The following is a 22,998-nucleotide window of genomic DNA, read 5'->3' as shown; positions in this document are numbered from 1 at the left end:
CACCCCTATGAAAAACAGCACTTCCTGTGGCCCAGGGACCTGCAGCCCAGAATCCCCTGCTGAACCCCCGCCCCACTTCTTGTGGCCCACCGTCCCCCATCCCGCTCCCTGTGGCCCCCTGCCCTGTTCCCCACAGCACGCACCCACCCACCCGCCCTGCCCTGCCCTCTGAGGCCCAGCACCCCCTGCTGAGTCTTGCCCCCCACACTAACCAAGCCCTGCACCCTGCTCCTTATGGCCCAGCACTCCTTGCTGAGCCCCTGCCCCACTCCCTGCAGCCCAGTGCCCCCTGCCAAGTCCTGCCCTGCTCCCTATGGCCCAGCACCCCCCCAACCTGCTCCCTGTGACCCAGCACCTCCTGCTGAGCCCTGCCCCGCTGTCTATGGCCCATCACCCCTTGCCAACCCTCCGGTCCCAACTCCCTGAGGTCCAGCACCCCCTGCTGAACCCTGCCCTGCTCTCTACTGCCCAGCACCCTGCTCCTTATGGCCCAGTGCTCCCTGCCAAGCCCTACCCCGCTCCCTGGGGCCCAGCACCCCCTGTTGAGCCCCTGCCCTGCTCCCTGGGGCCCAGCACCCCCTGCTGAGCCCCTGCCCTGCTCCTTGCAGCCCAGCGCCGCCTGTTGAGCTCCTGCTCCACTCCCTGTGGCCCAGTGCCCCCCGCCAAGCCCTGCCCCGCTCCCTGCAGCCCAGCGCTCCTGGTGAGCCCCTGCCCCACTCCCTGTGGCCCAGTGCCCCCCGCCAAGCCCTACCCCACTCCCTGCAACCCAGTGCCTCCCCCCGCCCCTCGAGGCCTGCCCCACTCCCTGTGGCCGAGTGCCCTCTGCTGAGTCCCCGCCCCGCTCCCTGGGGCCCAGCGCCACCATCCCACCTCAGGCCTTGTTCCCTGTGGCCCAGTGCCCCCCACTGAGCCTGCTTCCTGCGGCCCAGTGCCCCCTACTGAGCCCCTACCCCACTTCTTGTGGCCCAGTGCCTCCTGCTGAGTGCCCGCCCTGCTCCCTACAGCCCAGCGCCCCCCACCTCTCTCCCTGCGGCCTGGCTGTCCTAACGCATCCCCACCCCGCTTCCTGCAGCCCATTGCCCCCTGACGTGTCCCCGCCCTGCTTCCTAAGGCCCAGCGCCCCCCACCCTTCTCCCTGCAGCCCAGCGCCCCCTAGTGCTCTGGCTCTCTCTGGGCTGTGATGCCTAATCCCTGCTAATCCCTGCTGCATCCTGGCAGTGTCTGTCCTTGGAGCAAGCAGCAGGGGCTGGAGGGGCCTGGCCCTGGGCAGAGGAGAGGGCGCCATGAGCTGGCCGGGCGAGACTTGGCAGGAGGGGCTGCCGGCACGGGCACTGCAGGGGGTGAGGGAGCTGGAGCAGCGCCTGGAGTGGGCCCACAAGGAGCGGCTCCAGAAGCAGGCACAGCTGGACACACTGGAGGCCGCGCTACACAAGCAGAGGCAGAAGGTATATGGGTGGCACCCACACCCATTCTCACCCTGCTGGGGGGTGGCACTCAGGGAGGGCAGCCTGTGGCTCCCAGCAGGCCAAGCACCACTATGGCTGAGTCAATGGCTGTGCTGCAGGGCATTCGCCCATGCCCCCTGAGCCAGCCAGTTCTCCCTGCCCTGGGCCAGAGCAGAGTTCGTGTCTCCATGCCCAGTTCATGCCCCCAGCCGGTGCACACACCTCTGGGCTGTGCACTCTTGGGCCTCTCCTCCTGGCCTTGCACACTCACACCCCATCCCTTGTAGCATGAGGAGGAGCGTGGCACATGGGCGCTGCTGGCCCGGGAGCGGCGGGACCTGGCTGAGGCCTGCGAGCAGCAGGAGCGTGAGCACCAGCAACTGAGCCGGGAGCTCCAGGCCAAGGGGACGCAGCTGAGCCAGCTGGAGGGGCAGCTGGGCCGGGCCGCTCAGCGCATTGAGGAGCTGGAGGAGGAGCTGCGGAGGTACCAGCTGGGGAATGGGAATGCCAGCGAGACGATGGGGGGTGTTAGAGGGCTGTGGTGCCTGGCACTGAGGGAGGGCACTGCCTGAGACAGGTCGGGGGACAGCACTAAGTGGGGTGCTGCCCAGGAGCAGGTGGAGGAAGTACACAGGGGTATCTAAAGGTCAGGGTTGGGTGTTGCCCAAGGGAAGGCGAGGGGATGTGTGGGTGCAGTAGGTGATATTGTTGGGGTAGGGATGGTATGATGTGGGGGTGGGGTGCCTGGGGAAAGGTGAGGGAATCTGGGAGGTACAGTGTTGGGATAGTGGTGGCAGGGGGCAGAGTGAGAGTGGGGGAGGGTGCCCAGGGGATGACGAGGGGCACCACGGGGAGTGGTTTGTGGTGTTGGGGTCGGGGAACACTGTGCAGGGTGCAGGATGGGGTTGAGTGAAGTAGTGTTGGGGTGAGGGGCACCAGGAGAGCTATGGGGCTGAGGGCACTGAGGCTGGGTATGAGGGGCCACTGGGCAAGCAGCACTAATCTCTCTCTGGGGTCCCCCAGGTGCCAGGCAGAGCTGGATAACCTGCGGTCAAGCACCCACCTGACCCATTGCTGGGCCCCCCGGAAGGAAGGTAAGGAGGGCAGAAAGGAGGGGGGCTCATTCCCATCCCAGGCTGATGGGGAATTAGAGCTTGTGACAGACTGTTGAGGAGGGGGTGGGGGGGGACAGTCGGATCCCCTTGGGGAGTTGATCATCGGCCCTGCAGAGCTGACCAGGTCTGTCTCCCCACAGGGGCTGAGCTGGGCACTTGGGAGCAAAACCCCAGGCTAGAGAACAGACCCCGAACACCCAGCATGAGAGTGAGTACAGAGGGTGCCCCTCAACCCCAACCTCCAGCCCCCACCTCCAGCTCGGCCAGTGTCCCTCAGTCCTGACTCCCAGCCCCAGGCTCCCCCACACCAGCTCTGCCAATGTTCCTCAATCCCAACCTGCAGCCCCCTGGTATCCCAGGCCTGAGTTCTCCCACCTTGATCTGCTGGTGCCCCTCACTCCTGAGCTGCAGCCCCTGCCCCATTCAACTTGGGTGCATTTAGTAAAGGCCCGTATCCCTCACCCCCATATCGCCCCTTCTCCAGTTGCAGCCCAGCAGCCCCAAGTTGGGGGAGGAGCAGCTCGTACATCGAGGGGCTGCCTGGCACAGTGTCCCTCCTGGTGGCCCTGCCCCCACAGAAGACAGTCAGAGGATCCCATCCCATAGGGAGGAACCTAGAGAGGAGAATTCAGGTAAAACTGCAATGAGGTTGGGAGAGACTTTTCATGCCCAACCTAGCTATGGCAGTTTCTCCTTGTAAGCAGGTCACCAAGCCCGCCAACCTGACCCTGCCCTCCCTATAGTGGGGATCAGGATGGGTCCTGGGAAGGGCTGGGGCAGGGGAGGGGCATTAGGGGAAACCCCCCTGTTCTCACCCCTGAGATCCAGGCTGATCTCCAGGTCCTGAGAGTTAAGCATTCTGGGTAACTTGGTTACACAGGGGCTGATGTCCAGTCTGGGGGGAATGCAGAGAACTGGTTGAGGACTGCAGGAGGAGCTGGGCTCAAGTCATATACAGGGGTGGGGAGGGTGCCATGTCCAGGGTCTGCACAGGAGAGAACTGGGGCTGGTGTCCAGTAATGGCTGGGGAGGGGGATGAGCCAAGGGCTGCGGCGGGGGTGGAAGGAATTAGACTCAAAGACTATGGGGCCAAGGCAGTCCTTGGTGCCAGTGGTGGAAGCCCACACGGCTCATGATGGTGGAGGAGGGCAATGGCTCCAGGCCATTGAGGGCAGTAGTGCCATTTCTCACCCCACCCTCTCCCCCGCAGGGCCGGGGCGCGGACCCCCTGACGTGGAGGCCTGGGAGTTGAGGGGGGGACTGCAGTCAGTGCAGCAGGAGTTGGCCCAGTGCACAGAGCAGCGTGACCAGGCAGTCGCTAAGGTGAGCATGGGAGAGTCGAGAGGGAAAATGGGTTAGCCTCATACTGAGTAGGAAGGGCCACTTGGGGGCTCATGGAACGGCTGCAGGGTGCAGTACCGCCTGCTGCTCCTAGGGGGCATGGAACTGCTGCAGGGTGCGGTACCTCTTGCTGCCACGGGGGAGGGGGGGCGCATGGAGATGTTGCAGGGTGCGGTACTGACTGATGCCACGAGGTGGGGCTCTAGTCCTTGGAGCACAGGGGCTGCGGGGATCAGAGTGGGGAGGCCTAGAGCAGAGGATGCAGGTCTCAGTGGCACTGTGCAGGCCCTCTCAGAGGTCCAGAGGGGCCCGGGCCACTTCCAGCTTTTGAGGCCCCTAGCTGTAATAAAAATAAAAAATGATGACACATGGTCTAATCTTGTCTCATCAGAACTGATATATTTTTATTAATATTTATGAACATTTTTTATTCTTTGATATGACAAAATCCATATCAGTTAACAAAAACATTATGTCTTTTACCAAATCACATCTCTTATTTGCTTAAATCTGCAGCTCTAAGCGGAGAGAGTGTGTCACATTTTGGTCTGATAGGGATGCGCATAAAAACAAGTTGCGAAACTTATCAAATGCCAAAAAATTAACAAGTGTCTAAATTTGAGGCCCACTTTGAGCTTGGGGCCCAGGCCAAATGGCCCTCCTGGCCCCCTCTCTGATTGGTCCTGGCGCTATGAGGGAGCCCTACAGGGGAGGGATCATGCCCCCAGTCATATTCCTGCTGCAGGTCCCCCCCCCCCCCCCAGCTGTGGTGAACAAGCAGGACACTGGTACTTCTGGAGGGGCTAGGTGAGGGATGTAGTCCTTGGGGTGTGTGTTGGTTCTCCATGGGTGGCACAGAGCCATTCAAGGACTTGCCCAAGTCTGACACGTTGTTCCCCCCAGGTGAGTGCCCTGGAACGGCGGGTGCAGCAGCTGTTGGAGGAGTTGAGAGGCCAGAGGCAGAGAGCAGGGGCCGCGCAGCGCCGCCTGGAGCAGCAAGAAAGGGAGCACCGGCAGGTGGGAGAATCCCTGCTGCGTGGCCCACCCCCTGCTACCCCCTTCTGCAGCACAATCCCCCCAACTTGGCATAGGCCCCTTATCCCATCCCCACCTCACAGTCCCTCCCCTGCACCTGGCACAACCCCTCCTTCCTAACAGTACCCTGCCACCCTCCTCCCCTCCCTTTGGCCCCTGACCCTACTGCACCAATCCCCCTTCTGTGCTACAGCCCCCACACTGCTGTGGCCAGCCACCCCCCCCCACACCCAAGTGCTTCCCCAGCCCAGAACAGCCTTAAAAGGGGGCCCGAGGCTGAGACCCTACTCACCACAGGGGGGCCCCTTGGATCCCCTCCACCCCCACTTGGGGCTCCAGTGGTTGTGATGATGCATATCACCCCATCTGTTGCAGGAGCTGGCAGAGCTGGAGAGGCACCATCGGGAAGTGCTGGAGCAGCAGGGTACCCGGTCGGATATCCCTGCACCCCTCCACTGCCCACCAAATAAGGTGAGGGGGGTGTTGGTGCCAAGGGACAGAAGGGTCCCAGCATCCTGTGGCAGGGAAAGGTCCATATCCCATTTCTCACCCTGCCCTATCACAGCCCACGTCACTCACACACCTGTCTTCAGCAGGGCCTGGGGGGATCGGAACGGGAGCGGCGCCCCCCAGGCTGTGTCCGGCGCAGCCTCATCACCTCCCGGCTGGAGCGGGTGCCTGAGAAACGAGGGACAGCTGGGAAGGTCAGAGGTGAGATGGGGGAGTGGGGTAAGGGCGAGGCTGGGGAGCAGAAGACAGGGCCTGGGGAAAGCAGGGGTCAGAGGTGGGGGGAGGAGGGGATGCTGAAAGGGGGGCAGTGGACAAGGTTGGATGTTTGGCCTGAGGCTGTGGCGGGGGTGGGGGCCCTGCAGGGGAGTAGGTGTATGGATGGGAGGGGTGGTGTCTGTGAGTATGGGGATTTTGAAGGGGGCTGGGTGTGTGTCTCAGGGACCATAGGGGGCCTCAGGGGAGGTCTGGGGGTCTCTCTGTACCCTGCACCAGCCCAGTGTGGGCCCAGGGGAGCCCCCTGGCACCTTGTCCCCCTAACCGCTCCCTCTCTGCTCTGTTTGTCTTTCCCCCAGGTTCCTCAGCACAGGGTCCCCGAGCCGTGGGCAAGCTGGTGCCCGGTGGGGAGCGGGGCCGGGAGCCAGAGCCCCCCCCAGAGCTGCAGGCCCTGAGGGCTGAGGTGTTGGGGCTGCGCCGGCGCCTGGCTGCCTCTGAGAGCCTGCGCAAGGGGCTGCTGGAAACCTGCTGGCAGCTGCGCCAAGGCGCCTGGGACCTGGCTGGGGAGCGCCGGGCCCTGGCCGAGATGCTGCCGGCCCAGGATGCCACCATGCAGCGCAAGGAGGCGGCCCAGGAGCTGCATGGGGCACCAGGGCCCAGCCCGGCCAAAGGGGAGGGGAGGGAACTGCAGGCCCTGGCTGTGGAGTTGGAGGCTCAGGTCTGGGGGGCACCAGGGCCCGGCCTGCCTCAGGGGGATGCTCAGGAGGTGGGAGAGCTGCAGGTGCTGCGGGGGGAGTTGAGGGCCCTGGCCCTGGGCAAGGCTGAGGCAGAGGCCCAGGCGGCCCAGGCCCAGGAGCGGCTGCGGCGGCTCCAGGAGACATTGGGGTTGCAGACAGAGCGGCTGGCACTGGCCTGTGAGGCCCAGAGCCAGCATGTGGCAGAGCTGCTGACTGAGGGGTATGAGCGGGAGCGGGAGCTGGAGTGCCTGGGCCAGGCGCTGGGGGAAGCGGGCCGGGTCCGCGGGCTGCTGGAGGCTGAGGTGGGGCACCTGCGGGTGCTGCTGGGTGGGGAGACGCCTCCCACCCCTCTCCCTGAGCCACCCCCCACAGTCCCAGAGCCTGGCCCCATTGAGCCAACCCCCACAGTCCCAAAGCCCAGTCCCGCTGAGCCGCCCCCCACAGTCCCAGAGTCCAGCCCCCCTGAGCCACCTGCCACCAGCTCCGCTGAGCCACCCCCCACAGTCCCAGAGCCCAGCCCCGCTGAGCCGCCCCCCACAGTCCCAGAGCCCGGCCCCGCTGAGCCGCCCCCCACAGTCCCAGAGCCCGGCCCCATTGAGCCGCCCCCCACAGTCCCAGAGCCCGGCCCCGCTGAGCAGCCCCCCACAGTCCCAGAGCCCGGCCCCGCTGAGCCGCCCCCCACAGTCCCAGAGCCCGGCCCCGCTGAGCCGCCCCCCACAGTCCCAGAGCCCGGCCCCGCTGAGCAGCCCCCCACAGTCCCAGAGCCCGGCCCCGCTGAGCAGCCCCCCACAGTCCCAGAGCCCGGCCCCGCTGAGCCGCCCCCCACAGTCCCAGAGCCCGGCCCCGCTGAGCCGCCCCCCACAGTCCCAGAGCCCGGCCCCGCTGAGCCGCCCCCCACAGTCCCAGAGCCCGGCCCCGCTGAGCCGCCCCCCACAGTCCCAGAGCCCGGCCCCGCTGAGCCGCCCCCCACAGTCCCAGAGCCCGGCCCCGCTGAGCCGCCCCCCACAGTCCCAGAGCCTGGCGCTGCTGAGCCGCCCCCCACAGTCCCAGAGTCCGGCCATGCTGAGCCGCCTGCCACCAGCTCCGCTGAGCTGCTCCCCACAGTCCCAGAGTCCAACCCTCCTGAGCCACCCCCCACAGACCCAGAGCCCAGCCCCCCTGAGTCACTCCCCACAGTCCCAGAGCCCAGCCCCCATGAGCTGCCTCCCACAGTCCCAGAGCCACTTACTGCCATCCCCTCTAAGCTGTCTCCCACAGCCCCAGAGTCTGGCCCCCCAAGGTTGGCCACCCCCACCCCTGCTGAGCTGCCCCTTCCCCCGGAGTTGCCTCTCAGTGCCCTGGAGTTGGCTGTGTTTAGCAGGATGTGGGATCCCTCCACAGACCTGCCCCTGCTGGCGGGGAAGCAGGCCTGGCACAGTGAGCGGGCACAGCTGCAGAATATCCTGTGGGAACTACAGAAGTCGACAGGCCAGGCTGGAGTGCAGGAGCAGGTGAGTGAACTTGGGGGAGGGCAGTTCTCCAAATTCCCTCCCCCATGCACCCCTGCCTGACCCAGGGCTTCCTTGCCCCATACCCCCAGCTCCTGTCCCAGGGTTCCCCTGCCCCATTCTCCCCAAACTTGGGTTCCCATACCCCCAACACGTGGCTGCGCCACCCCTTCCACAACACCTTTACTCTTTCTATGCCACAGCCCACCCCACCCCTTCCACCTTCCCAATGAGCCATCTGTCATCAGTGTCCTCCATCTTGGACCAAACTGGTCTCGGTGTCACCCCCCTCACCCCTTTGCCCCAGGGTCAGGCTGGGGTTCTCTGGGGCTGAACCCTGCTTACTGGGATAACAGGATCCGTCTCCTTTCTCTTCCCCCACCCCCGTCTCTTCCCAGCTGGAGGAGGTGCTGTCCCATCTGCTGCAGGAGAACCGGGCCCTGCAGGCTGAGCTGGCGCTGTGGCAATCTCATGCCCGAGAGGAATGTACCATGCCTGCCACTGGAGACGGACAGCATCAGGGGACCTCAGCCACCCCCACTGCAGCACCTCTAGGGGACAGAGGCCAGGGGGACCTTGCTTATGGTAAGGGGGGGACATGGAGTGTTGGCTCGTTTTGGGGGCTGAGATCAGGGCTTTTGCCCCAACTCTGCAAGGGAAGGGGGCTGCGCATCAATGGGGTGCACTGCCTTTCGGGAGGAGGGGTGGCACCTGCCTGCAGGTCGGGGGCAGGGGCCTGGGCAGTTGTGGGAATCATGGGGGGAGAGAGCCCTGGGTATTTGGGGAGGGTCACTGGAGAAAGGGGGGTCATGGGTGGAGGCTCAGGCATCAGAGGGTCATGGGAGCAGACCCCTAATCTGTATCCCCATCTCGCTTTCTCAGTTCTCCGGACTGCCTGGCCGGGGGCACAGGATGCCCAGACCCAGACGGAGGGGCCGGTGCCGGGCCAGCAGCACAGGGAGCTCATCTCGGCAGCCTTCGACCACACTCAGTATGAGCCCTATGGGCTGCCTGAGGTCGTCATGAAAGGTGCGTGGTGGGCGGCTGGACCAGGCACATAGTGTAGGCACTGCCCATGTCTGGGGGTGCTGATGTGTGGGGGGCAGTTCAGGGAGTTATGGAATGGGCAGCATTTGAGGGGCACTATGGGGCAGGTTATGGAGCAGAGGGGTTCAGGGAGGAGGTATGGGACAAGGGGAGCAGCAGACTGTCAGGGGTATGGAGTGGAGGAGATACAGAGCAGAGGGGTACAGGGCAGGGGAAGCCCCAATTTGGAAGGGTTAGTGCTAGGGGAGTAGGGGGAGGCATCCCAGATTATGCCTACATGAGAGTCTTATACACCCCCCGCCACCTGCAGCCAGTGACCGTGCCCAGGCTCGGCTAGGAATTCTTCCCCCCGCCCCCTCGCCGCCCCAGTTGATTTTCCATCCTGCTCAGCAGCTCTAAGCTCTGCAAGGAGGGGCAGGGGTGCAGTACTGATTCTGGCTCTGATCCCTCCCCATGCAGCTGCCCTTCCCCCCAGCAGGACATTGGAGCGAAAGTGGAGGGAGGGGGGACCACTAGCAGTGCTCCCAGCCCCCAGGGAGTGAGAGATTGGGATGGGGGCTCACTCCTAGCAGAGCTCAGCCCCCACATTACTCAGCCCCAATCTCACTCTGTGCCCCACCCACAGGTTTTGCCGACATCCCCTCCGGCCCCTTCTGCCCCTATGTCCTTCGGAGGGGGCTCCTGGGCAGCACTCCCTTGGCCCAGCTGGCACCCAAAGCTGAGCCGGAGGAGGATCCCGCTGAATCTGATATGGGCACCAGTGTCTGAGAGCATCTGCTGGGTGAGCAACCCCTGTATGCACCCCTGAGCTCCACCCCAGAGGCAGCTGCATCTTTGCATTGGGGGTGCCAATATGATGATTTCTGTGTTTCACATTCTTTTCCATTCTCTTTCCAGCTTGGGTGGCAGAAATGTGCCCCCCCGTCCCCCTCCCCCTGCTACAAAGATTCCTGAACTTGCCTGGAGCTCCCAGCTGCTATGTGGCACCTTATGGCTGAGAAGGGGAGTCCTTCCCCCATTCCCTTCACAGGCTGGACATGCGTAACCCTCTGGGATTTATTTTACAACTTGGCTTCCTTAAGGTGCTAAAAATTGTGGATACTACAGCTCAATGGGCTCAGAGCTGCTCAGTGCCCCCTCCCTGCACACAAGGAATGGGGCAGCTCAATGAATGGGGTTAATTGGAATCTCTGTCACCTCCCCCCCCCCACGCACACAGTTTGAAGGGAGTTAAGCCCTCTCTTCATGGCTCAGGGAATCAAAGGGCGGGTTGTGTCCACCCACCCAAAGTTTGGAGGAGCTACTGTGTTGAGTCATCCCCCTTGAGAGGTCCACAGCAGAAGTGCCTCAGAAAGGGGGTGGTGCAGTGCAGGGAATTTCCCCCTAGCCCCCAGCTCTGGGGTTTGTATGTAACTCTGTCTCCCCCGGCCCCAATAAAGTTCCTTGCCTCAGCTCCAGGCAGCTCCTGCCTGCATCTTTCCACCTTCGGGGGGTCTGGCAGCTGCATTGCTCCCAAGCTAGTCTGGGCTGGAGACACCCCATTCCTGTACAGGTCTCCAGCACTTCAGGGTGAGAGAGTGTTACATCAGCCCCCACACAGAACCCAGACATCTGCAGGCAGAGGGACAGTAGTGCCCCCACCCCATTCTGCAGGGGGGAAATGGGCACAGAGAAGGGACATGGAGCAGCTGAGAATTGAACCCAGGAGTCCTGCCACCTCCTCTGGGGCCAGGGAGGGAGCAGTGCAGCGGGACTTGGGGGGCTGCACCATCCCAGGGAACCCCCAGCAAGGGGAACCCCTCTATCCTAAAAAATCATCCCAGAATCCCATGGCAAAGGGATGTGTCCCCACCTCTGTCCCCCTGGGTACCCTATGCTGGTACCAGCCTGTCCCCTCTCTGTGCACTGCCCCCCTCCATGCTCCCCCCCCAAGGGTTAACAACCCCCCCCCATGCTATCTGCAGTTCCTGCAGCCTGAGGCTCCGGCTCCCTCTGGCTGTGGCTGGGTGGAGGGGGGGAGGCTCCTGGCAGCTCTTGGGCCAAGGGGGGGTGGGGGGAAGGCAGGCCAGCAGCTGCCCCATCCTGGGGGGGGGGGGGGGAAGGAGTGAGGGAGGGAGGAGGCTTCACCTGTCTGCTGGATCCCAGTGCAGGGAGGAGCCGCTGCTGCTGCTGCTGCTAGCGAGTGAGTGAGTGATACAGGGGGAGGGGGGGTGCTGGGGCGGGTACCACTCCATCCATCCATCCCCTTCCCCCGGAACCCTGGGCCCCACTGCCCACGCTGGGCAGGGAGACGGGGGCTGAGGGACCAACTGGGCTGGGCGACAGTGGCTTTATCTGGCGTGTGTCAAATGTGCAAGAGACGTGTGTGTGGTAGCCTGTGACATGTCAGACAGCCGGGGATGTGTGTGAGATGGGGTGGGATAGTGTGCGTGTGATACAATGTGTGATGCTGTGTGAGGCAGTCCAAGTACGAGATACAGACAGGAGAGAGGGGATGTGTGTTAGATGGGCTGTGACAGTGTGTGAGCTACAGTGTGTGACAGGGTGCGTGAGACAGTTCGTGTATGAGACACAGACATGGGGATGCATGTGAGAAGGGGTGAAACAGTGTGTGTGTGTGAAAGTGTCCATGTACTGGAGACAGGCACGGGGATGCATATCAGATGAGGTGGGACAATGTGTGTGTGATACGTGTGATGCTGTGTGAGACAGTCCAAGTACGAAAGACAGACATGGGGATGCGTGTAAATGGGGTGGGACAGTGTGTGTGTGATACAATGTGTGACAGAGTGTGAGAGACACGTTGTGTATGAGACACAGACACAGGGATGTGTGTGAGATGGGGTGTGACAGTGTGTGTGTGATACAATGTGTGATACGGGGGTGCATGAGAGGCACCATGTGTGTCTGTCACCCCCTGCTGGAGAGAATGAACCCAGCTCTCTGTGTGAAACAAGTGTGTCTAGGTGTGTGTGTGTACACCATAGAGGGCAACAGAGGGCCGTGTACATCACCCCCTACTGGCAGAGGTCAGGAATGCAGCAGCTGGGTGCTCCCCCTGCAGCTGGTGCTCCTGCCCCGCTCCCGACAGCCGTCCGCTGGGAGAGGCCGGGCATGGACGCTGGCTGGCTGGCGGCCCTGTGCAGTGCCAAGCCTGCGGTGGCGGCACCAGGGTTTGGCGGGGCAGAGCTAATTGAAAGCTCCCGTTAATTGGGCTCTGGCTGACAGGTTGGATGGGGGAGGGCTGGCACAGAGCCAGCTGTGCACCAGGCAACTCCCCCCCACCCCCCCGCATCCAACCGGGACTGGGAGGGGCCGGGAGACTCAGCCCCCCTCCGTCGCTCCCTGGAGCCCAGCTACTGTAGGGTCTGGCTCTGCACGGCACCCAGGTGAGTGAATGGGGCAGCCTTTCCCCCGGGGGGGGGAGGAGACCCCCGCGCCCAATGCAAGGGGGGGTATACAGTCCCTATGTGTGGGAACCCTGGTCCCGGGGTTAACTCCCCCAAGACCCTCCCCACCTGGGACCCCTGGGATTGGGGTTAACCCCTCCCTCCGACCCACCGCATGGCCCCCGGGGACTGGGGTTAACCCCCGCCCCCTGTGGGGCCCTGGCCCGGGATGGGGGGGGGTTCCCCCCGCCGCCTCCATGGCCATCTGAGCACACACCCGGCTGCTCCTGCCCCTTTAAGCTCAGCTCCTCCAGCGACAGCATCTCCTGGCAGCAGCCCCGGCGCCGTCTCATTGCCCTGCCCGCCCCGCCGGGTGCGCACTGCGCGCTGCTGCCCAGCTGGGGCCCGGCCGGGGGAGGCAGCAGAGCGCCCCCCTCCGGAGCTCCTTGGCCCGCCCCTCTGTCCGTGGGGGAGCGGGACGGGCTGGGCTTGCGGGGGGGGGACCCACTGGGCAGAGGTTCCGGCTCCGAGCGGCGCTGGGGGGATCCCAAGGGGAGGGGGGCCGAGCCGGGGTGTCAGTGCAGCTGCCCTCCCGCCGAGCACCGTAAGGTATGGAGTGGGGGAGGGGGTCTCGGCGTGATGCCCCCACTCCCTGTCACCCCCTTGCAATGAGCAACCTACCCTCCCCCCCACATGGGCACGCTGGGGTCTGAGGCAGAGCGGGGGGGTGGGGTGGACGGGGCGGCAGAGGGAATGGGGGATGGGAGGGTATCACAGTGGGAATGGAGGGGGTATATCCCCACACCCCTCCTCCCGCAGTATCATGGGCATTGGGGGGTATTTGGGAGAACTGAGGTTGCTCTGTATTATGGGGGTGGGGAAAAGGGGTGTCTCTTCTCACCCTGCCAAGCTCCATGGGGTATTTGGGGGTGGAGGATGGTAGGTCTTTGTGTGGTGGGGGTTGTTGGAGGAAGATGGGTGTGGCGCTGGGGAGTGGTCTCCCCCTGCAGTGAGCTACCCCCAGCCACACCACATGGTATTGGGGGGTGGGAGATGGCATAGGGGGACGTCTGTGCAGTGGGGGATATGGGGAATTGGCAGAAGGAGGGTGTCTTTTCTGGACTCTGCCTCTGTCCCCTCCCCCCAGAGAGCTACCCCCAAAGCCCTCTATGCATGGGGTATTGGGGTGGGGGCATGGGGGATATTGGGGATATGCGGGTGTAATGGGTGTCTCTATGCAGTAGGGACTATGGAGGGTAGGCATTTTGCCATACTCCTCCCATCCCCCACCCCAGTGAGCCACTTGCCCCAGAGCACCATGGGCTACTGGGTGTGGCATATTGAGTTGGGGTTTTCTAAGTAGGGGGTTTATTGGAGGGGGCAAAGGGAGCATATCAGGGTGGAAGCTTTGAGCAGTATTGGGTATAGTGGAGGGTCTCTGTGTAGTGGGGTTATTGGAGATATGGATGGGGTGTATCAGGGTAGGGACTATGAGGGTCTCTAAGCAGTAGGAGTTATGGGGGGTATGGGTGGAGTGTATTGGAGTGGGACCTATGGGGATCTCTATGCAGTGCGGGTTATTGGGGGTATGAGTAGGGTATATAGTGATATCAGGGGTGTACGGGAGTGTAATGGGGTCTCCGCAGTGGAGGTTAATGGGGTATGGGTGGGGGGCTATGGGTGGTATTGGGATGTAATGGGTGGTCTCTGCAGTGGGGGTGAGTGGATTATGGGTGGGGCATATTGGATGGGGGTATGGGTAGGGTGTATCAGAATAAGGGGGCCATGGGTAGTATTGGGGGTCTCTGCAACAGGGGCTATTGGTGTATGGGTGGGGCTTATTGCAGTGAGGGGCTGTGGGTGGTATTGAGATGTAATGGGGGACTCTGTGCAGTGGGGCTATTGGGTTATGGGTGGGGTGTATTAGGATGGGTGGTATTAGGGTGCAGTGGGGGTCTCTGCACTGGAGGTTATTGGGGTATGGGTGGTAATAGTGTGGCCTCCCCCCACACTCATCCCTGTCTCCTCCCTGCAGTGAGCTCCCCCCTGACCCCTGCAGCCCCCCACCCTACCGAGAACCATGGGACACTGCCTCTCTGCTACTCGTCTAAGGAGTCAATCCTGAGTGGGGTGGGGGTGGGGCAGACACCCCTTAGTGAGCGGGGCAGCGTGATGCGACGGGCTACGGTGCTGGCCCTGCTGACCGTGGTGCTTGCCTACCTGGTGAGTGGCGCCTTCGTCTTCCGCCTGCTGGAGCAGCCGCATGAGAGCCGCCAGCAGGAGGCACTGCAAGCTGCCCGTGAGCAGTTCCTGCAGAGATACCGCTGTGTGCCCAGCCAGGAGCTGGACGCGCTCATCCTGGTGAGATGGTGGGAGAGGGGCATGGAGGGGGCAGGTGTGGGGCATGGATGGGGTGGGTGTATGGGGGAAAGAGGGGAGCAGGGGTAGGGCATGGGGGAGGGGGTAGCAGGCATTGGCGGGGGGGGGGGATGGGAAGTGCTGTGGCCACCACTGAAAGTCCCCTTAGTTACAGCGCTGCCAGTTCCTAGAGAGAAAGAGGCTCTCACTCGCTCAGGGATGGTGCAGAGCCTCCAGCTTTTCCTAAAATCCTAATGAATTAATTCTGAGTCCCCCAGTCCAGAAATTAATTCTCCCCCCCATACATCTGCCCCCCTCCTCTTGCAGCTCCAGGGGCTTGTCACCCTTCCTCAGTTTGGGGGGAGCAGGGCTGGGTTCTCTCTCCTCTCCTGGGAAATGCTGTCCACTGCTCCTTCTCTCTCTCTCTCCTGCCCCCCCCAGCTGATATCTCTTGTGGGGGAGGGAGAGCATTACCTGCCTCCTGCAGAAGCCCTGATTGGCTGCCTTCCCAGGAGGTGGAGAAAGTGGGAGAAGGGCAGCCAATCACAGGGGCTTTTCACCCTCACCTTTGGGCCAGGCTGGAAAACACCTGAGACTGGCCAAAATCAGAGTTGTCAATGTGGGGAGGGGACGGTTGCAAGGGGTAGGTGGGGAGGGACAGTGCTGGAGGCATGGGAAGGGTGTGGGGGGCAGGTATCATTGGGGTGGGGCAGAAGCAGATGCAGGTTGGGGTGATTTGGGGGGCAATGGGGTGGGATGAGCCTGATGAGGGATTTCCAGGGGGAGATGGGGAGAGGAAGGAGAAAGAGGGGAGAGGTGGGGGACAGTCAAGTGTCTGGGTCAACAGCCGTGGGGCAGTCGGGAAAGGGTTGGCAAATATGTACTGGGAAAGCCAAGTTTGGGGGTAAGGATGTGGGGAGGGGGCAGCAGGAGCTGGTATTGGGTCCCCCCCATCATGCACTAGCATTAACTCTTTCCCGTCTCCCCCAGCATGTCAGAGATGCCATGGGTGCTGGCGCTGACCCCACAGCCAACAGCACCAATAGCACCAACTGGGACATGGGCAGCGCCTTCTTCTTCGCTGGCACCATCATCACCACCATCGGTACTGGCCCGGGGGGGGGGTGCTGTGGGTAGGTATTGAGGGCAGAGCTGGTGGGGGTGCTCAGGGCTGCGATAGCAGGGAGCTGCAGTTCAGGATTAAGGGGCAGCAGTTCTGCCCCCTCCCTGCTGACTCCATGCCCCTCCCCCAGGGTTCGGTAACACATCCCCCAAGACAGACGGGGGGCGTCTCTTCTGCATCTTCTACGCTCTGGTTGGGATCCCGCTCTTTGGGATGCTGCTGGCTGGGGTGGGCGACCACCTGGGCTTCTCACTGCGCCAGGCCATCAGTAAGGTGGAGGATGTCTTCCTGGTGAGTGCCCTCTGCGTCTCCATCCCCCTGCCCCTGCAGAGCCAGGGCCCATGTACCCAGCAGTTCCAGGGTCCCCAGTGCTTCCTCCTTTCCAATCCCTTATGTCCAGCAGCTATAGTGTCTTCCACTGTCTCCCTTGGTCTCCCAGCCTCCTGTGCTCCCCCAGCAGTCCCCCCACGTGCCCCCTGCACTCACTCTCCGGACTGTGTGCAGAGCAGGGCTGCTGCAGAGGAGGGGTCAGACAGTGGGTCAGGGAGCCTGGCTCTGCTCCCCTGCACTAGATCTCTCCCATTTGTGGGGCCAGCTTGGTTGGGGGCTCCTGTCCCAAGGGGCTCCCCAGTCTGTTTCCTCCCCCAACACTCTCTGCCCCCACCCCATGGGTTCCAGGGATTCCCTTCCCAGAGGTGGGGGGAGGGTCCTTTCCCTAGTTCCCCTCCTGGGTAGGGTGGCCACTTCCAAGGTGCAGAAAACCCAGCCTTTGGCTGCTCCACCACCTAACAAATCACAGCCCCTGGCTGTCACCCCATCAACCAATAACAAAGTCCGGTCCACGGGTCACACCACCACCAGAACCTGGCCACTGGCCATGCCCCCCATTAAGAAAAAGGGTCCTAGTGCCCATTACAGGTATTACTAGAATGTGTTAGGGAACCGTTTTACAAATCAAACAAACAACCGCCCCACAATCTGTATATTTGTATGTTATTTTATCATTTTTCTTACCTCATTCTAACACGGGCCACAATCCAAACTACAAGGCATGGATTGTAGAGTGCTTTAACATCCCAAGTGAAAAAACCCAGCACAGAAAATCTTCTACCTGGCAAAGCAGTACAAAACCCATCCAGGTGGCACCTCTGCTGCCAGGGGGCTGTGTGAGGGGGTGCAAAGGAGTGTGTGTTGGGAGGAATCAGTGCATGAGAGGGGCAAAGGGGTTGGTGTGTGTGGTGGGGGGTTCCCCTCTCGGGGGTCAGAGTGTGCATCGGAGCGGGGAGGGGGCTTTCCCCTGGTCCTCCCTTGATGCTGTCTCGTCCCCCCCAGAAATGGCAGGTGAGTCCCACCATTGTGCGAGTTCTCTCTGCCCTGCTCTTCATCCTCATTGGCTGCATCCTCTTCGTCACCATCCCCACCATTGTGTTCCAGCGAGTGGAGGGCTGGACCCTGCTGGAGTCTGTCTACTTTGTGGTCGTCACGCTGACTACCATCGGCTTTGGGGACTATGTGGCAGGTAGGCATGGGGGGGAGCTACATGGGGGAGGCTGTTGGTGGTGGGCAGGAGGGGGGCTCAGTGAAAGCTGGGCTTCACGGGGGACAAGGGAAGGGGTGGGGAGCCTAGTGTGTGTGTGGGCTAGTGTGAGAGAGCCCCTGGTGGGACAAACTGTGGGAGGTGTGGGGAGCGGGAGACAGGGAAGGTGGGTGGTGGGGTGTGATGTCCTAAGTGGAGCAGAGGATGTGGTACAAAAGCTAATTATAGCACGACTGCTCAGTAATAGCGACCATAATGTAATTAAATTTAGCATCTCTGTAGGGAGATAGTACACACACACACAAAAATCCCACTACAGTAACATTTAATTTTAAAAAGTGGAGCTACACAAAATGAGGACACTTGTTAGATGCAAATTAAAAGAAGCTGTCACAAGGGTAAAATGCCTGCAAGCAGCATGGGGACTATTTAAATACCCCATAATACAGGGTCATAGTGAATGTATACCCCAAATCAGAAAAGACAATACGAGGACCAAAAGAATACCACCATGGCTAAACAGCAGAATAATGGAGGCTGTTAGAAACAAAAAAGCACGCTTTAAACTTTGGAGATCAAATTCCAATGAGTTCCAACAAACTCAGGTTGGTTAAGGGTACAAGTGTAATAAGACAGGACAAGAAAGAACTTGAGAAGCAACTTGCTAAAGACGCAAAAACTAAGAGCAAGAATTTTTTAAAACACATCAGAAGCAGGAAGCATGTCAGATAGGCAGTGGGGCCAGACCACAAAGGTGTTAAAGGAGTACTCAAGGAAGACAAGGCCATTGCAGAGAAGCTAAAAGGATTCTTTGCATCAGTCTTCACTCCAGAGGATGTGGGGGAGATACCCCCATCAGAGCTATTCTTTTTGGGTGATACATCTGAAGTACTATTACACAGATGTGTCAGTGGAAGAGATTTTAGAACAAATTGATAATTAAACTGTAATAAATCACCAGGACCAGCTGGTATTCACCCAAGAGTTCTGGAGGAACTCAAACATGAACTGGCAGAACTACTAACTGTGGTCTGTAATCCGTCACTGAAACAAGCCTCTGTACCAGATGGCTGGAGGATCACTTAATGTAATGCCAATTTTTAAAAAAAGGCTCCAGAGGTGATCGTGGCAATTACAGGCCAGTGAGCCTGACTTCAGTACTGGGCAAACTAATAGAAACTATGGTAAAAAAACCTGAATTATCAGTTAACTCTGATAAACCCACTTTGTTGGAGAAGAGTCAACACAGCTTTTGTAAAGGGAAGTTGTGGCTCATGACTCTAAGAATTCTTTGAGGGGGGGTCAACAAGCATGTGGATAAGGGCGATCTAGTTGAAATAGTGTACTTGGATTTTCAGAAAGCCTTTGACAAGGTCTCTCACCAAAGTCTCTTAAGCAAAAAGGAGTCATGGGATTAGAGGGAAGGCTCTCTCATGGATCAGTAACTGGTTGAAAGATAGGAAGCAAAGGGTAGGAATAAATGGTCAGTTTTCAGAATGGAGAAAGGTAAATAGTGGGGTCCCCTGCAGACTGGGACCTGTGCTATTTAACATATTCACTAATGATCTAGAAAAGGGAGTGAAAAGTGAAATGGCAAAGTTTGCAGATGATAAAAATTTACTTAAGATAGTTGAGTCGAAAGCAGACTGCAAAGAGTTACAAAGGGATCTCACGAAACTGCATGAGTGGGCAAGAAAATGGGAGATGAAATTCAGCGTTGGTAAGTGCAAGGTAATGCACGCTGGGAAACATAATCTTAGCTACACATCCAAAATGATGAGGTTTAAATTAGATGTTGCCACTCAAGAATGAGATTTTGGAGTTATTGTGAGTAGTCCTCTGAAAACTTCAGCTCAATGCGCAGCAGTAGTCAGAAAGGCTAACAGAATGCTAGGAACCATTAGAAGAAGGATAGAAAATAAGACAGAAAATATTATTATACCACTATATAAATCCATGATGTGCCCACACCTTGAATGCTGTGTCCAGTTCTGGTTGTCTCATCTCCAAAAGGGTATATAGTGAAACTGGAAAACATTCAGAAAAGGACAGCAGAGGTGACCAAGGGTGTGGAATTACTTCCATATGAGGAGAGTCTAAAAAGACTAGGACGGTTCAGCTTAGAAAAGAGACAATCAAGGGGGAGTATGATGGAGGTCTACAGACTCGTGACTGGTGTAGAAAAATAGAGAAGTCTTATTTACCCCTTCCCACACTACCAAAACCAGGGGGTCACGGATTGAAATGAACAGGGAGCAAGTTTAATACACACGGGAGGAAATACTTCTTTGCACAGGGCACAGTCAACCTCTCATGAGATGTTGTGAAGGACAAAAGTATAACTGGGTTCAAAAACGAATTAGGTAAGTTCATGGAAAATAGGTCCATTGCTGGCTGTTGGCCACAATGGTCAGGGATGGATGTACCCCATGCTCAGGGCGATCTTAACCCTCCAACTGCCAGAAGCCAGGCGGGGAAGATGGGTGGATCTCTCCAAAGTGCCCTGTTCTGTACACTCTCCCTGAAGCTCTGGTATGGGCTGCTGTCGGAAGACAGGATACTGGGCTAGATGGACCATTGGCTGTTCTTTTGTGGCCTGGGGGCCTGGTACAGGGAAAGGAGGATAGGGAGGGGGCAGAGGGAAGCAGGTGGAAAGGGGCTGGCAGGAGGATTGGGGCAGTGGAGTGATGGGGGAGCGGGGTAGAGAGGGCACAGCTGGTGCAGCGCGGAGGTTGTGTGTGTTGGGGAGATGCTGAGACACTGCCCCCTCCCAGGTGATGGTATGGGGGATGACCACCCCTGGTACAAGCCCCTGGTCTGGTTCTGGATCCTGCTGGGCCTGGCCTACTTCGCCTCCATCCTCACCATGATTGGCAACTGGCTGCGAGTGCTGTCCCGTCGCACAAGGGCCGAGGTTGGTACCCCACACTTCCCCCCACCCCACCTCTCTGATCCCCTCACCCCTCAGACCCCCACATTGCCCCCATCCTGCCCCTTACCTTCCCACAGAAACCCACTATCCTGCCCCTCTGACTGCCCCCTTTTGCATCCTCTCATGGACCTCTGACAGACTCCCCTCTGCTGTGCTCCTCTGCCCCCCGCTTCCCTAACCCCCCTACTTTCTGCTATCCTGCCCCCATCCCTCTAGCTCCCGCTACAGAACCCCCACACTGTCTTGCCTCTCCGTCCCCCTTACTGCCTCCCCTTTGTATCCCCCCATGGACTCCCACTGTCTCCTCCTGACCCAGCACACGTGGGCTGACATGCGTCCTCTGCACCTCGCAACTGACCCCTCCCTCTGACCCCTCCCACAGCCCCTGCATCCCCCTGTGGACCCTGTCACTGCTCCACCCCACCCCCACAAGATACACCCACTGGTGGGTGCTGTCCTGGCACACACAGGCCATGTTCCCACCCTGCACAAACCCCCTAGCATGCACCCCCTCCAAAAGAGCCTCAACCCACATCCTGTACACATACCCCAGGGTGTGCCTACAGGTGAGGGGGTGGATGGGGGGTCAGCCTGATACCCCACCCCCAATCTAGCAGAGTGTGTGGGTGGGGAAGGAGTTGGGAGGGGTGGCTCATGTGGAGAGGGGGCATGTCAGTGGGAAGGGATGGGATGGGGAGGAGTAAGCATGTGGGGGGTCAGCGTGGAAGTGGAGGGGGGTCGGTAGAAGTGGAGGGGGGTCAGTGGAAGGACTTGGACAGGTTCCCTGACCCCCCCCCACTCTCCCCACAGACGGGGGTCTCACCCTGCATGCTGATGGGGGCTGGGGTGTATGTTGGGGGGGATCAGTGGAGGGATGTGGGCAGGGAGGTCAGTGGGGAGGCTCGGTGATGTATGCAGTGGGATCAGTGGGAGGTTTCCTTGCCTGTCCCTGATTCCCCTCTCAACCTACAGATGGGGGGCCTCACCGCTCAGGCTGCCAGCTGGACAGGGAATGTGACCGCCCAGCTACGGGTGACAGGCATGGGGCTGCCCGAGAAGCTTCAGAAGGTGGGAACGCTGAAGGGACACCCGCCCTCCCCTATGCCCCCGGAGCTTCCACCCACCATGCCTTCTCCCTCGCCTCGCCCGGAGCCCCCCTCTCCCAGCACCGCCCTACAGGTGGCACAGCTCAACGCCCACAACATGGCTGCTTCAGCGGGGGGCGGCTTGTGCCCTATAGACTACATGGGGGAGAACCTGGCCTTCATCGATGAGAGCTCCGACACCCAAAGCGAAGCACCCAGCGAAGGGAGGCTGCAGGCCAAGCGCCCCCGCCAACTCCGCCGCCTGCGTACCCGCCACACCCACGGCCAGCCCCCCGGCCTGCCCATGGACCTGCTGAGCCGCACTCGCCACAAGGGCGAGGCGGTCTAGAGGGGAGTGGAGCAACCCCAGCACGGAGACTGCCCCCCTGCAGCATGGTGCTACCTGTCCCCCCCAACAGCACGGAGACTGCCCCCTGGCCGTCAGCTGGGCCTACCTGTGGTACCAACTGGGCCCCCCTACACTGCCAGTGGGGGCCCCCCAACACAGACCTCCCTTCCCTCCTGGTACCAACTGGGCCACCCAGCATGGAGACATCCCATCCCCTTTGATGCCAACTGCCCCCCTGCTGCCAACTGCCAACCAAGCACTGAGACTGCCCCTCTCCCCTGGTACCAGCTGAGCACCCCTGTCACAGAGACACTCCATTCTCCATGGTCTCCTCAAGGTGCCAACTATCCCTCCCCAGCACCAGACCCTACCTACACCCAGCAAAGGGATTTGCCCCCATCCCCTTCCTGGTACCAGGAGACCCCCCAGTACAGGGAATCCCACTACACAGACACCTACCACCCCAGCTCACAGACTAACTTCCTCCCCTGGAGTGTCTGCGGGGCAGCTTGTGGGGGACACCCCCACCTCCCCTTAAATCTGTGCCTCATTTGCCTTGCAGGATGGATCCTTAACCCCCCCCAAAAAGGGGGCGGAAGGATCAACCTGCCAAATGATATTCTGAACCCCCAAACTCCTGGGAGGTGACCCCTCCCCAAATCAACTAGGGGGAGTTTATTGAACCAAACAAGGGGCTATGCTGTTCCCTGCTGCCTTCCTCCGTGCCGTAGGGAGTGGAGGTTTTCCACCCAGCGATCCCCCTGTGTGTCTGTTCTGTTGCCGCCCCCCCAATCCACACACACAAAGGTGCCTGTTTGACTCAGTTCGATGGATGATTTTTTGTTTTTGTTTTTTATTTTCCAGATTAAACCAAAATCTGAATGAGAGACACCGCATCCATGTGTCTGTCCAGGGTGGGGTGGCTGGCACAGTGCCTCAAAGAGGGGGTGCTCAGAAGGCACTAGCCCAGGAGGGGTGGGGGAGCATGGAAGAGATGTAGTGGGGTTCAGAGGCAAGGGGTTTGATGGGGGACAGGAACTGGGGGGGCAGTGCAGAAGGGGTGCTGGGAGTGGAAGTAAGTGGAGCACGATGGAGGTGAGGTCACAGAGTGGGGGGTGTCACCCTTCCCAGGGGTCTTCCAACCCAGGGGACATGTGCAAGGTGTGGTGTAGGGGATTGGGGACCTTGGGGGGTGAGTCTCCTCCTCCCCCAGCTCTGCTGGGGGCAATGAGGGATTCTGGGGTCCCTGGGATGGGATGTGGGGGCCTGGAGACCGTTGCCCAGCAGGATTCTCC

The 22,998-nt window shown here is 60.4% G+C and overlaps 3 protein-coding genes across 3 annotated transcripts; all 3 read left to right on the top strand.

Annotated features, from left to right (window-relative positions):
• Positions 1–1,283: 1,283 nt before the first annotated feature.
• Positions 1,284–7,699, top strand: LOC311524216 (uncharacterized protein; the record flags this gene model as incomplete). The annotated part of the gene is made up of 11 exons (XM_084635094.1): positions 1,284–1,445; positions 1,733–1,929; positions 2,469–2,539; positions 2,701–2,768; positions 3,045–3,192; positions 3,771–3,883; positions 4,805–4,918; positions 5,312–5,407; positions 5,533–5,647; positions 6,019–7,558; positions 7,654–7,699. The coding sequence occupies 11 exons, from the start codon at positions 1,284–1,286 to the stop codon at positions 7,697–7,699; spliced, it is 2,670 nt and encodes an 889-aa protein (XP_084491220.1).
• Positions 7,463–10,353, top strand: LOC311523978 (uncharacterized protein). The gene is made up of 5 exons (XM_084634618.1): positions 7,463–7,886; positions 8,282–8,468; positions 8,766–8,912; positions 9,556–9,711; positions 9,828–10,353. The coding sequence occupies exons 1-4, from the start codon at positions 7,758–7,760 to the stop codon at positions 9,696–9,698; spliced, it is 606 nt and encodes a 201-aa protein (XP_084490744.1). The 5' UTR covers positions 7,463–7,757; the 3' UTR covers positions 9,699–9,711; positions 9,828–10,353.
• A 1,810-nt stretch (positions 10,354–12,163) lies between these two features.
• On the top strand, positions 12,164–22,590 carry KCNK4 (potassium two pore domain channel subfamily K member 4; the record flags this gene model as incomplete). Its single annotated transcript, XM_084634617.1, is given in 8 exon segments — positions 12,164–12,203; positions 12,206–12,319; positions 14,355–14,680; positions 15,668–15,782; positions 15,931–16,091; positions 17,133–17,319; positions 20,112–20,251; positions 21,242–22,590. Coding segments are annotated over 8 exon segments (1,545 nt in total). The 3' UTR covers positions 21,704–22,590.
• Positions 22,591–22,998: the final 408 nt, after the last annotated feature.

This window comes from Lepidochelys olivacea, assembly GCF_965140295.1.
Source record: "Lepidochelys olivacea isolate rLepOli2 genome assembly, chromosome: 7".
Lineage (NCBI taxonomy): Eukaryota > Metazoa > Chordata > Testudines > Cheloniidae > Lepidochelys > Lepidochelys olivacea.
This window is presented reverse-complemented; position numbering and strand designations above follow the sequence as displayed.

Coding starts and splice junctions, on each gene's coding strand:
- LOC311523978 (XM_084634618.1), top strand. CDS start 7,758: ATGTGGGATCCCTCCACAGACCTGCCCCTGCTGGCGGGGAAGCAGGCC. Junction 7,887..8,281: donor AGGCTGGAGTGCAGGAGCAG/GTGAGTGAACTT, acceptor GTCTCTTCCCAG/CTGGAGGAGGTGCTGTCCCA. Junction 8,913..9,555: donor GCCTGAGGTCGTCATGAAAG/GTGCGTGGTGGG, acceptor CCCCACCCACAG/GTTTTGCCGACATCCCCTCC.